The following is a 13,448-nucleotide window of genomic DNA, read 5'->3' on the forward strand; positions in this document are numbered from 1 at the left end:
AGCACCCTTTGGCAAAAAGACACCATTTGTTTACAAACAGAGCTTGTACATAGGTATAGGAAGAGGGCGCACACTGTCGCTCATTAGAATATTTTAAATAAATGCTACTAATTGAAAAAATTCAAAGTTTTAACAACAATTTGAACAAATTATATTCCTTATCGCAAGCCAAAATTTTCACTAGCTTTAATAAAATTTCAATCAATATCCTTTTTTGTTGAAACTTAAATGGAAACTTACTTGTACCATGTGATAACAGTAGAGGTATGGCATTGCCATTCAACTTCCAACACCACTGTGTCACCTTTCTTACCAGTCTGAAATTGTTAATTTCTTGTTGAATAAATTTTTCTTCTGTCGAAGTGAACTCAATTAACTTTCTAGATCTTAAATTTTTATTGCTCATATTCGAAATTGCTATTTTCTTGTCAAATTGATTTTTTTTTTATCAAATTAAACCCAATCAACTCTCTAGATCTTAGATTTTCATTGCCCTATGCAGATGTTCCCGCATGGATCTTGCACCAGAGGTTGAATGCCATAAAAATTCATTGCCTCCCTCATTATTTCGAATGGCACACACGAAACTCCATCTGTTTCAGCAGCGGAGCGCTCTCTCCGCACGCACGCCGACTCAGGTGCGACGATGGTGTCACGAAGGAATGCACGAGGAATTGATGCGAAAAAAGAGAGATAAAGTAATGATAATGAGCTCCGCTTGGCAGCGATGTGGGGAAAAAAAGTGCTCGGATTCTGCTCGACCTTCTTTTTAGATGGATATTTTCCTAGCACATGAAACTGATTCTTCTAATTAGACCTTTTTCGTCTTTTAAAATATCATATCCTCAAAAATGACCAACGCCAACCATCTAAAAAGTCCTTTTTTGAAATTATTTTGTATTTGGATATAAGGAAAAAAGAAAGAGGGTTCCGAACATAACCAGTAGCAGAAGAATTGATTAAAGGCATCACTCCACGAATCTGAGGTGGTACGGATTTCAGGTGGAGTATTCGTATACGGGATAGTAGATTATGGAGAGGGGGTGATTCCGTCCATTTCTTCCTAATTGCCGTAAAACAGCCCGGAAGATACGGCTTCGAGCGTTCCGGTGCGCTATTTTCTACGGGGAGTTCGACTGGAGCGCGCCAGCCTTGTGCGGCGCCGCATCTTCCGGGCCGTTTTTTACGGCAATTAGGAAGAAATGGACTTAATCACCCTCCTCTCCGTAATCAACTATCCCTTATAAGAATACTCCACCTGGAATCTGCACCACCTCAGATTCGTGGGGTGATGCCTTTAAGTTTTTGTGCCTAAAATAGGTCTTGCGAGGAAATTTTCTTGTCGAGTAAATGGGGAAAAGCGCTTATGTGTGATCCTACGTTTCTGGATCTGTTTAGTATTTTTATGCTTAGCTGTCATTCTTGTCAAAACCACACTGACCATTGGTGGAAAGTATGAAATATCGAAAATTTCCTCCGAAAAAAAAGAAAAGTTAAAGACAGGCACATTTTTACCGTAAACCTTTAGTTACGTATTATTTGGGATTTTCTTCATGGGATTTTCCTTTGTAAATTAGAAATTATTCAGGGAAAAAGTTGAAAGATTGAGAAAAAAAATTGACGCATTCCTTGCGATTTTTTTCGTAAATAATTTAGGCTTTTGCTTCGAAAATTAGGAATACGGGGCTGATCGCATCATTGTTATCGAAGGAGGAGAAGAAAACTTATTTTTTAATTTATTAAGAGCTCTATGGTTCCCCTAAACCAAAACAATCAATTGTTTAAAAATTATTTTCAACTACTGCAGATCAAAAAAGCTCCCACAGCACCTATCCATGTTCCGTAGTGAAAGAATGTGATTTTTTGTAAGAAAAAAAAAGCAAAAAGATCCTAGCAATGTATGTTGACTAAGGGGATTCATTCTCGGTTTTTATACAACAGAAATTACCCAAGTACCTATTTTTCAACTCCAATATTTTTCTACGGCCAGGATATTAATATCCGGTTTATTATTATAATTAGGAACAATTTAAAAAAAACTAGGGTTATTTGTGTATTTTAGGGTCAACAAATTTTGTTTACACTAGTTTTTAGATCATTATTTCGTCGTTAGGCATAATTTTGACTTCAGTTATTCAGATTCAGCTCGATTTTTGAGTTGACTGAGCTCCACCACTCGCGTTCCAAGATTTCAGAGAAAAAGTTTCGGGTCCCATAATTTCAAAAAAAAAAAATACAAACCCCCCTCTGGCATGAATCCATGCGGGAACGGATCATGGCTGTCATTTTGCTACGCTAAAGCTCCTCCGCAAAGCATCGACACATCAATCGCTTTACACTACTGACATTGCGATCGCATACATACGTCGATCGACAATCCGAGCATGAGCGGCTACGTCATCGCAATCATAGCGCTATGACAACACCCACCTTGGATTTACTGGCTTCCATAACGATCGGTGGTCGCTTGAATTTCTCTCTTTTCGCTGAATCTTGCTGTTTTGGAGGTTCAGGCGTACGTTGACGTGGTGGTGATTTCACGCTCTCGTAAGGCGCTGGTGATTTTGCCGGCGATTTCGCTTGTTCGGGAGGGACGGGGGATTTGGACGGCGATTTGACTGATTCTGGAGAAGCACGTGACTTGCTGGGCTCAGAAATAAGCGGCGATTTAACCGGCTCAGGAGGTGCTGGCGACTCGGTTCTGGATAGATCCTGCTGCTGCTTCGAGGATTCGGAAGGAACTGGTGAAGACGTGCGCATCTTCTTTTCTTCAGTTTGTGACGGCGGGACAGGAAGTCCTTCCGGTTTTCTCTTTACAGCTAAAATCGAAAAAAAATTTATCCGTGGTGCATGTAACGAAATGCAGAAAAAATAGTCTTACCTGAATCTACTTCCATTTTACTCATATTTTTGCTGGAGCGTCTTGAATCTCCTGGAGAGACAGCATCCTCTGGGGCTAATGTGTTTGCGGATTCCTGTACCGGAGTCGATGTTCGGGACCTTTAAGGGGAATGTTTACTTAGGGATGCATCTTATCCTTTAAAGAAGTGATCAGGACGAACCTCATCGACTTCTTTGCAGGTGATCCTTCTTTATCCTTTAAGCCCCTCTTTGGAGTGCCTTCTCTTGATTTCATCGATTTTTTCGGACTTCCTGGACGTGAAGATTTTTCACTTCGAGATGGTGGACGTGGTGAGGATGCGTCCTTACGTTTCTCGGATGGTGAGCGTCGACTCTGGAAACGGTATCATCGTCCGTTAATAAGTGGATTCTTTACAACCACCTTCATTTCATACCTTTTTCTCCTGACGCTCATTTGGGTCGGGTTCCTCGAAGTTCAATGCGAGGTTAGCATTTGTCTCACCTTGTTCATTACGAAGATTACAACGATATTGGCCAGCATCAGAAAGTGATGGACCCTAGAAATTTCGGTCATTTTTTCTTTTTTCGCTTTTTTTCCCCGATACACGATTGTTTACCCTGATCTCCAATTGACACAAATACGTTTGATCTCCTAGATCTGCGAATATAGCGTGATAAAGCCCGCCCATTTGTAGAGGTACACCATCTTTCATCCACCTTAATTTTACTTATGGATAAGGATTACATTATTCTGGATATGATCGATGAATATGATCGGAATATGAATAAATATGAATGAATATGATCGATATGATCGATCTGGATCAACTTACTTTGCTGTCGGTGGAGTGGGACTCTTGACTTTGCATTCCATCACTATCAAGGCTCCACCGTCTTTCGGGATTATACGTGGTTTTCCGATAAAGGATGGTCCTTTTGATTTGGGCTCGTCACCTCCTCCTCCTATAAAGGTTAATGTATAAGTGGTGGCACTTTTTTTAAATCAATTAATTTTTAATTTAAACTTGCGTACAGTTAAGAAAAAGAATTTTGGGTTATGTAACACGATATTTGAAAGGGCATTTCTTTTTCTACAAGAGTTTTTTTTTCTGGTTTTTATGCTTCTCTACCATGTGTTTTTGGTTTTTTTTTTCTATGGAGATTTAATCTCTGTTACTTTTTTGATCAATATCTTATATGATATAATATACAGGTATGATATAAATATATGACATCATATAAAGGTCATCGAAAAGTCTCGGAGTTCATCAAAAATGGTTCCTCACCTGCGAAGTTGAGATTAATATTGGCATTAGATTCGCCCAGCTGATTTTTGGCTGTGCATTTATATGCGCCACCATCTCCAGCATTTGGTTCCTGAAAGTTTCCGAGGACATTAACATTAGCATTTTATTTGAATGAATTGGAAAATAAAATTCGATTTAACAATAAATGAATATTTGTAAAAAAAAATTAGAAACGAAATCTCTTTCAGTGGACATGGTGGAACGATAAGAAAATGATGAAATAAATGCAATAAAAAGAAAAAAGTAGGTCTACATACGCTGAAGTAAACTAAAATTAAAATTTAGTTGAAAATAAAAATAGATTTTAGAGAAATATAACAGATTACTGCAAGCTTTACGCCTCAACGGAAAAGAGTAACTAATTTAACTTAACTAAGTAACTTAAGTAACTTCGTAATCTTAAGTGTTCAAATGATAATGCGCACGCTTTGTGTTAAGATGTATGGATATTATGTAGAAGGAGTGGATATTACATAAATAGAGGAAAATTTAGTCACCCAATTTAAGCCAATGCATCGTATTTACATTTCCTATCTGTTGGGAAGAATATTAGAAGTGAAAGGAACTCAAGTTATACATGCTTTATGAATACCCTCTGCACCTACATATAACAATACCCAAAGACATCGTTATCACCAAAATTACATGAAAATAAGTTCAAAAAATCATCTATGTACAAAAAAAAAGAAAAAATATATCCAAAAAGAAATGAGATCAGTTTTGAATATATCTAGCTTCGAAAAATTCGAAGTATTTATCTATGAAGTAATTCAAAAGCGAATAAATTGAAATGTCTTCCTATTGAAAAAAAGCTAGATAGACTGTACTTATTACAGTAATGGACTCAGTGCACTAGACTGTTAAAATAGTGAAGTTATGAAAAAAAATCGTTAGGCAACATGATGACTTATAAGACGGACAGATAATTTAAAGAATTCGAAGTTAAGAAAAAAAACCAAGCGTCAATGAAATGAGTTCGAATGTAAGAATATGAGTAGTTATTTCAAAGTGGTGTTTCCAAACAAAAAAAAACAAACTTCAACTGCCCTAAATAAGGCGTATTTTGAATAAACTGCTCATATCCGGAATAAACAAAGTCATACATATCAGGAATGAAGAGTTAAGCAAATCTTAAAGTCTTCTTTTCTTTATCTGGGAACTTTTTTTTGGTGGTTTAGCAGCCATGTTTCGCGTATCCTATTACTTATTGAAAATAATTCAAATCTTATTGTTTATAACGTTTTGATGAAAAAGTGAAATTGAAAATTCTTAAAACCCATATGTAGCACACAATTAATTTTACTGAGGGTTCCGGGGTTTGATTAACGGTATCATAGTGATGAATGAAAGTACAGTGAATACATAGTAATTACATATGCTTTCAAAACAATTGCAATTTAAGTAAGAAAATAAATAAATCACTGATAATTATATCAATAATTGAGTGATGAAATCACCGTAGTATTCTGGGATCATCAATTATATGAACCCCTTTGCTTCACCTTTTTTGAGTGGTGTAACACTTAGAGGCAAAAAAAAATTAATTTAAAAATTCGATTGGGAGACAGACCGGACAGTTTCAGCGTGTAGAACCATCTCGATCAGAAACATAAGTGTAAAAATCACATGAAACAATAAGAATGGAATAAGGAAGAGACAAAATTAGAATCTCTTTTGGTTTTGAACGCGATACTTGTGGAACATGCGGGGTTTACCACAGCAAACCCCATATAATAGAGGAGTAATGAGAAAAAGCTGGTTTCTGGCAGAAAATCCCCGGCAAAGAAAAGAGAGAGAGAGAAAAAGAGAATGGAAAAATAAGAAGAAAAACATACAGGTTCCACTTTTTTTGTCCCAGAATAATCATAAAAAATCTTCACCCAAAAGGGAAAGATATAAAAGTGAAAATAATCGAGAAGCTTTGAAAAATTCCTTTGAAGAACGGGAAAAAATTTCGCATATAACGCGTACCTTTATGATAAGATTTGCCTTATAGAGTATTCCTTCTAGTGGAGTTAGAAGCTGCACAACACGTGCGGACGGTGAAATCACGTTACCACCGTGCTGCCATGCGATTGTTGGTGGAGGGTCAGCCTCCAGAAGACATTCCATCAGCAAATCACCCTAGAAATAGAAAAAAATCTGTTTTTTTTTCAAACAACAACAACAACAACAACAACAATTTCAAAGTCCTCTCTTCTTGAAGGTACGGCAGTGTGAACTGGATTTATGGATTTTTTTTTTGCTTCCCCGGAGAGATTTCGATGAAACTTTAATTGTGGGCTGACATTACGACAACTTCACCTTCTTGAAAGGCCAGAGCCGCCGACTAGCGGTGCCGGTGAACCACAGTGCTTTTACAAATTGTATCCATGGCCAGAAAATAAAGTTTCGACCAAAAACCTCGTTGGGAAAACAAGAAAACATAAAACCTGTTTTATTTTTTGTTTCTTTTCTTATGTTCTAAAATCAATTTCCATCAGAGTTGGAAAATTTGCAAATAGAAGTGACTAGTTGATAATGACAATGAAATAGAATCCAAAGAAGTGATAACTGATGCTATTTTTCATAAGGGTCCCAAGGAAATCCATTGAGGTCCTTGAGTAGGTCATCCTACAGCACATGAGTTTATGATATATTGTGGGCAGTCACGTTTTTCTCTCAACTCAGACAAAGTTTTCCCAGAGACTTTCTCAAACTACCTTCTACTGATTTAATTTTGATTTAGTTTAAATTTTAAATTTAAACTTTTTTTAAACTTGCTAATTTATTATTGTTTCTTTATTATTATAACTTATTCTATATCATTCTTCAGATTTTTCATTATATCTATTTTACTTTAGCGTTGCTACTTATCAGTGATCAAACCTTAGTTTCAAAAACAAGTTTCTTTCAGAACTCTAACATCACCATAATAATTAATTAATTAAAAATTTACATAATTAAAAAGACTCGAATCCATAGCTTCAGTCAAAGACTGTGAATCAAGACCTTCAGAATGCATGTAGAAAAAAATGATTCCGAGACGGTTTCATACTAATTCCACTTTTTTTAAAATTTCATCTCGATTTACTATCATTTTGGATAAAAGCAGAAAAAACGTAAAAATGGAAGAATGCGAAATTTAAATGCGAAAAAATAGAAAGTTCTAGGATATAAAATGAGTCGTTTTTGCTATCACTCCAAAAAGAGAGTAAAACAAAAAGCAAAAAGATCGCCTCAGGCACAACGCAGTTGCGCCATAAAACAAGAGATGAATTCAAGCTAAGGAATTTTTACAGCTTTTAAGAAAAAGCCATGCCCTTACCGTACCTCTCGAAAGAATTCTCGGAATAATTGAAAGAATCACGTTGTGACTTGAATCAGTGATATCTACAACAATGCTACTGATATTTCTTCCGAAATCCATCTCGGATGGTGTATCCTCGAATTCTTTCGCCAACTTTCGAAATTCTTCGAAGTGAACGGAATGAAATTTTGAAAATACTACCGAGGAGCAAATGAGCCACTGATTTCAGATATACTTCCAAAATTGAGTTTTAGAATAGACACAGACTGGGCAAGAGAACGCAGGGATTTCCACATATGAGTTCCGCTTTCTGAAAAATTTCCGAGGAATTCTTTCTCATTTCTCAGCTGGTATAACCTCTCAACGATCACCTATTGCGTCCGAAGATTTCAGCTCGTATCTCTCTTACTCCTCTATTTCCAGTGCCTTTGTTTTCCTAGAAAATTTTCTTTTCCTTTTTTTTTTTGTTTTTCCAAGGCAGAACATCTCCCTCTTCTCTTCTGACCTTTCGTGAATGATTTCCTTAATATCAACTAGTTTTTTGGCTGCCCTTTCCAAACAGATTTTTCCATTGTCTACTACTATGAACAAAATAAACCCCTCTCAATTTTGCAAATTTTTCTAGTTTTTCAGGAGCGGTTTTCTGTGGTTCGAAACCTCTCGAGAACGTACACAAAATCCAGTTGAGCCGTTTGTGAAGAAAAAAATGCGCATTTTGCCGAAGAAAAAATTGCAATCTGAGCCTCTACTTTGAATAATGTGCCGAATCTCAACCATCCTGTGCGGATTTATTTCGATAAACACTTCACAAAATTCCAGTCCTACGTCAAAGCTACCAACTGTTCATTGAAACACTTCATCCGTGACAAAACATCAGAACGGAAACCGGATCAGGAACAACGGTGCAGAATTGTTGAAAGCATCACCCCACGAATCTGAGGTGGTACGGATTTGAGGTGGAGTAAACGTATTTAGATTATGGAGAGGGTTGTGATTTCTTCCTAACTGCCGTAGAAAAACGGCCCGGAAGATGCGGCGCGTGCACAAGGCTGGCACGCTCTAAACGAACTTCTTGTAGAAAATAGCGCGCCGGAACGCTCGAAGCCGTATCTTCCGGGTCGTTTTTTACGGCAATTAGGAAGAAATAACGGAATCACCCTTATCTCTATAATCTACGATCCCGTATACGAATATTCCACTTGAAATCCGTACCACATTAGATTCGTGGGGTGATGCCTTTAATCCACAAAATAAGGCACCTTATCCTGCACATTTAAAGCAAAAATATCTAAATTGTGTTTTCATTGAATCAGCATTTGAGATAGATTAAAATTGGCCTAGCTGAGGGCAAAATTTATTCATTTAGTTTACTTTTCTGCTGAAACGAATGATATACAATAAATATGAGAAAAATAAAGCAATTTTTATCATGAATGAATCCAAAACACTTTTTAAAAAATGTTAAGTTCTGATTTAACCGTTAATGGCTCTTTTCAACGAAATATTGGGAGATTCTCTTCAAGTAAGAATTGCTACAGCTATAGATTATTGAGACGTTAGGTTCAAGTATGCCTAACAGCGTTTTTTCTTCTTTTTGAAATTTAAACTCGCACACAGAAAAAAAGCTTAGTGTTATTATTCTAGTAAATTTGAAAGAGCATTCCTTTTTCTACGAAAGTCGAGTAGTGTTTTTGGTTACTTATGCTGATTTAATTTTTGTTACTTTTTAAATTAATATTTATTTCAAATTGAAAGTTTTTAGATCAATATTCGTTTGAAATTGAACACCACTTATAGTTATATGATTAGTTTCGTGATCAACTGACCTCATTAAATACCGTATCACTTTATCCAATCAAATGACGTTCTATCTGATTATGTATGCTGTTTGCTGGTTATCGTACTTTTTTGTCCAATAACGTGTCGCCTTATCCGGTAGTGTAGCGACATATTCGAGTTAAGCCCCGCCCACATCATGTAAATATCTCACCTCCCGACCCGTCGCTCTCCGAGTTTGATGAAGTAAGTTGAAGTGGAAAATTTACTCGTAAGTTCACTTCAAAAGTATATGTTTTAGCGTAAAGTTATAGAATTTGTGGATTGCTACATACTTCGGGGAAACACTCGCTCTTGTGCGCTCCAGAAAATTCAGGAAATTGCCTCGAAAGAGTGGAGAACGGGAAAGAGACTCCTGGTGTACAGGATTCATGTCGGTTCTATTCAGGAGCGAGAGCATGAATCGTTTTCGCAGAATATGGTCGCGTTATGCTCCCGAGAACCTCTTGCGGACCCTATGCTCAGGTCCCATGACGAAGTTTCTGTACCTTTGGGGACCTCTTTTCCAGCTGTCCGAAGGAGTAGTCCGTCGTGTATGATCAAGGTACATGCGATGCTCAGGATGCTTATATTAGACCGCTGCCTCTGGACCAAGTTAATACAGCTAGCCACATCGACTGACCATCCACGATCGGTTCACTTTTCGACGGTGATGATCGATGATGACAAATGTGGTTGTCGTCGACAGGCTCCGTCGCCGTCACACAAACCGCACACTCACTCGCGGCTCGATCCGTCCGTCCGTCCATATGCACCGTTTGTCTCAGCAAATATCTGCGCCGACGTGCCTTGTATCTTACGGAATTGTGCTTGTAGAGCGTGAAGCCGGCAGTCACAATCCAGACATCCTCAAACGAATCCCTCATGTTTATTGACAAAAAAGAAGTGCAAAACAACACCTGTTTTCTATTGCACAGTTTAGAGAAGCACTTTCTCTAAAGCACCGCAAATTGGGGTCGTCGGCAGTGCAATTAGGGAACGCCTGTGCCGGCGCTGCCAGCATGAGGCTGCCGAGTGTAACAGTATTCGTTGATAATGTCGTGGCGTATTCACGCTATGTTTTTCAACGGATAGCCGGGATATTGCGACAAATCCTCCTCTGCAAATACCTCAGCAATCAGCTGATCCGTGAGAAAACAGAGCTGTTGCGCGCCGGCGACGAGAGGACAAGACATGCTTTTCAAGTGTGTGTGAAACATCGGAGATCAACCGGAAGCCATAATTTATTGAAATCCTCAAATGAGTATCTCAATCCTCAATGGTGAAACTCGTCGCCGGATAGACCAGACCGACGACGAATTGAAGTAAAGCTTCGGATTGGCCCTATCTTACTCCAGAAAAAGAGATGGAAAATACAACATTCAGCGATCCTGACGAACTCCGAACTAAGCATTTTATTGGTTTGTTTGCCTCACGTCCACTGTCTGGTCCCATAACTCCAGCGGCTCGTTCTGGAATATTGTTCCAGAACTGAGAACCGCTAGGTAAGAACGAACGAGGAGGAGCAGCTGGTAGTGGGTACCTCTTTTGATTGTAACAAAGACGCATCCGCAACACCTGAACTACAAATCCTCATCCACCACTGATGGATCATTACATCTTTCGGAACTAAGCGGTACTAATACGGACATAACAACTCGTGTTTTCCCTGAAGATACCGTAATCCGGCCCCTTTTAGGATCCCAAATCCACAATACGATAGTGATAACCGCAGACGATATCGAAATTCGTGATTTTCCCCGTCTAAATTATTTGCCAATTACCTCAGTATTTTTTTTAGATTTTTATTTTTAATTGAAATTTCTAACAGAAGTTTTTTTTGACATAATGACAAAATTTGATCCGTTGTTGATATGATGATTTGATAGCGTCACCGTTCTTACGTTCTTATTATACTACTTACTTTACCATTATTTATTGTATCATCTATAAAATTCGAGAAACCTTCGACAAAAAATCCAGAATTAATTTTAAACATTTTTTACCTAGGCTAAGTTAATTTCAGGTCTTTATAAAATATAATAATAATAAATATGTCATATTTATTATTATATTATATTTTTATTTATTTATATTATTTAATGCCCAATATTTAATTAATCCAAAAAGCTCGGATAGTGAGCGATTACCTGTACATCTAAACCGTCAGTCTTTATTTCTTAGCCCACATCTATCAACTCTTTGGCGACAGAACGGCTAAACGATGAGCCCCAAACTTTCGAACTGTTATTTTTCATGATTTCCTAAATTTTTAAAGTCTTTTTTTTGCGCTTAATGGGTTCATTATTACTTAATATTATTATTTACTTGTTCAAATATAGCTCGGTAAACTCGATCGACGCTAAAAACGCAAAGAGTGCTGTCATCAAGGGGTAAAGTAAATCTAACTACACCCCAAGTAACCAGAGATTTTACCACCTGTGCTGCCGAAAAAAATATCGCTTGACATGATTTCGCAAGTGATTTTGACCAAAATCCCTTGCATTGAGATATCGCAATCCTGAGCAGAGCTCAACTTAACGCAAATGTTTAACAGCATATTTTTTTAAACAGATCAGCTGCTCTCGCTTTTGAATCCCAGACATGAGAAATATTTTTGAGACGGAAAAAATCCCATGATTTCAGCTTACATTTTCTTCTTTTTGTTTTTGTTGAAAAGGATCACCACCCCTTTAAATGCAATTTAGTCGACTTTTCCTTAGAGTGGACAGAGAGGGGAGCTAAAAAAAAGGACTGAGGGCAGTCCCGTCACAAAAAAAAAAACAACGAGAAAGAAGAACTGGTCCAGTTTTGGGACCGTAGATCTATAAAGGTGAATATAACCTCATCATCTCATTACATCCACAGAATAATAGATGATCAAGCTAAAATTTCTTGGTAACCATGCAGCATTATGTACATTAGAACAGAAATTTCCACCTAATTTTCTTCCGTATCACAAGTTCCCTGAAAAAAAAAACGTCGAAGTAGTTAGCTGTTTCTGAACTTTTTCTTATATTATCTCTTATTTCTTTTTCTTATTCTTTTTTCCTCTTATGTAGAAACATCGATTTTGTTAATTAACTCATGAAGAAAGTCTTATTAGCAGGTCAGTAATACACTAATTTTCTTTTTATACCATTTTATACTACTTAGTACACCTACTATTAATTAATTGAAATAAATAGTACTTGTGATCATATGGTTTTTTTCGCAACCAATCCATGGAAATCTTCCCGCGAAACTGCTGAAGTCAACAAGTAAACACGCAGCGGGTAGCCGTTTTATTATTACAACGTCTTGCGAGTTGCGCAAGAAGAGGCATCGGCAGGAGGGCAGTTGGCAGGCGCGTTTTCGCCCCCTCACACACATTTATCACACTATGCCTATGATTTGCTGTGCATTTTGCTCAGTAAGGTATTTCTATCTACATCACACACCGTTCCACCGCACGGAAGAGGAAGAAGAGGAATTAGAGGATTCTCAGGCTCAGAACTAGAACCACATCATAAGAATTTGCAGATGAAAAAGAAGGCAGAGAGAACAAACGAACAACTTAATAGAAGAACGCAAATTTTTCCAGAACAAATAAGGAGATGACGAGCATGGACCCAAGAAGACAGTAAGAATATTAATAACTGTGATATAACACACAGTACGTACCGTAGGTGTCTGCTGTATGGACGGCTTCTGGGTGAAGCGTGGCGCTCCAGGCATGGCTAGTACCTGTAGTGGAAAGGAAGTGACTCGGGCAGTTTGAGTTGCTAGATTGTGTCGGTGTAGAGTGATGAGTGAGAAGAGGAGGCTCGAGGCGATAACCGAGAGAGGGAGCGGCTGGCTGGCGAGCGAATCGAGGCAAGTCCGCCCAACTAAAAATACACTGCTCTCCTCCGCTCGGCTGGATACTGCCCGAAGGAAAACTCTGTGCAATTGCACTTAACCCCCCCCAACTGGTAACCAATCACAAGCGGCCAGACGTTTTACGTCGCTCAACACCTCCTCATCGTGGAGGAAAATCACAGGGGTCTGTACATTTCGTGGAGTAATAACATAGCAATTGAAAATTTTCATATAGAATTGAAACAACGAGGGGAAATTTAAAAGAAAACTCGGTGAGTGCGAACGATCAATCGATACGCTTCGTTGTATGCTTGTGTCTACTGCGAGACTGATTG

General features: G+C 37.9%; 1 protein-coding gene across 4 annotated transcripts in view; it reads right to left on the bottom strand.

Annotated features, from left to right (window-relative positions):
- RB195_000476 (uncharacterized protein) overlaps positions 1–12,990 on the bottom strand; it is a gene marked incomplete at both ends in the record, with an annotated part of 60,124 nt that extends 47,134 nt beyond the window's left edge. For all 4 annotated transcript variants that reach the window (XM_064196849.1, XM_064196848.1, XM_064196850.1 and 1 more), the window contains 10 exons: positions 241–317; positions 2,431–2,819; positions 2,882–3,000; positions 3,063–3,235; positions 3,297–3,419; positions 3,480–3,579; positions 3,696–3,825; positions 4,149–4,239; positions 6,141–6,293; positions 12,937–12,990. In XM_064196849.1, the coding sequence (XP_064052728.1) occupies positions 241–317; positions 2,431–2,819; positions 2,882–3,000; positions 3,063–3,235; positions 3,297–3,419; positions 3,480–3,579; positions 3,696–3,825; positions 4,149–4,239; positions 6,141–6,293; positions 12,937–12,990 (1,409 nt within the window). The remainder of the gene's footprint in view (positions 1–240; positions 318–2,430; positions 2,820–2,881; positions 3,001–3,062; positions 3,236–3,296; positions 3,420–3,479; positions 3,580–3,695; positions 3,826–4,148; positions 4,240–6,140; positions 6,294–12,936) is intronic.
- Between the last annotated feature and the right edge of the window lie 458 nt (positions 12,991–13,448).

The sequence above is a fragment of the Necator americanus genome, chromosome IV, assembly GCF_031761385.1.
Source record: "Necator americanus strain Aroian chromosome IV, whole genome shotgun sequence".
Taxonomy (NCBI): domain Eukaryota; kingdom Metazoa; phylum Nematoda; class Chromadorea; order Rhabditida; family Ancylostomatidae; genus Necator; species Necator americanus.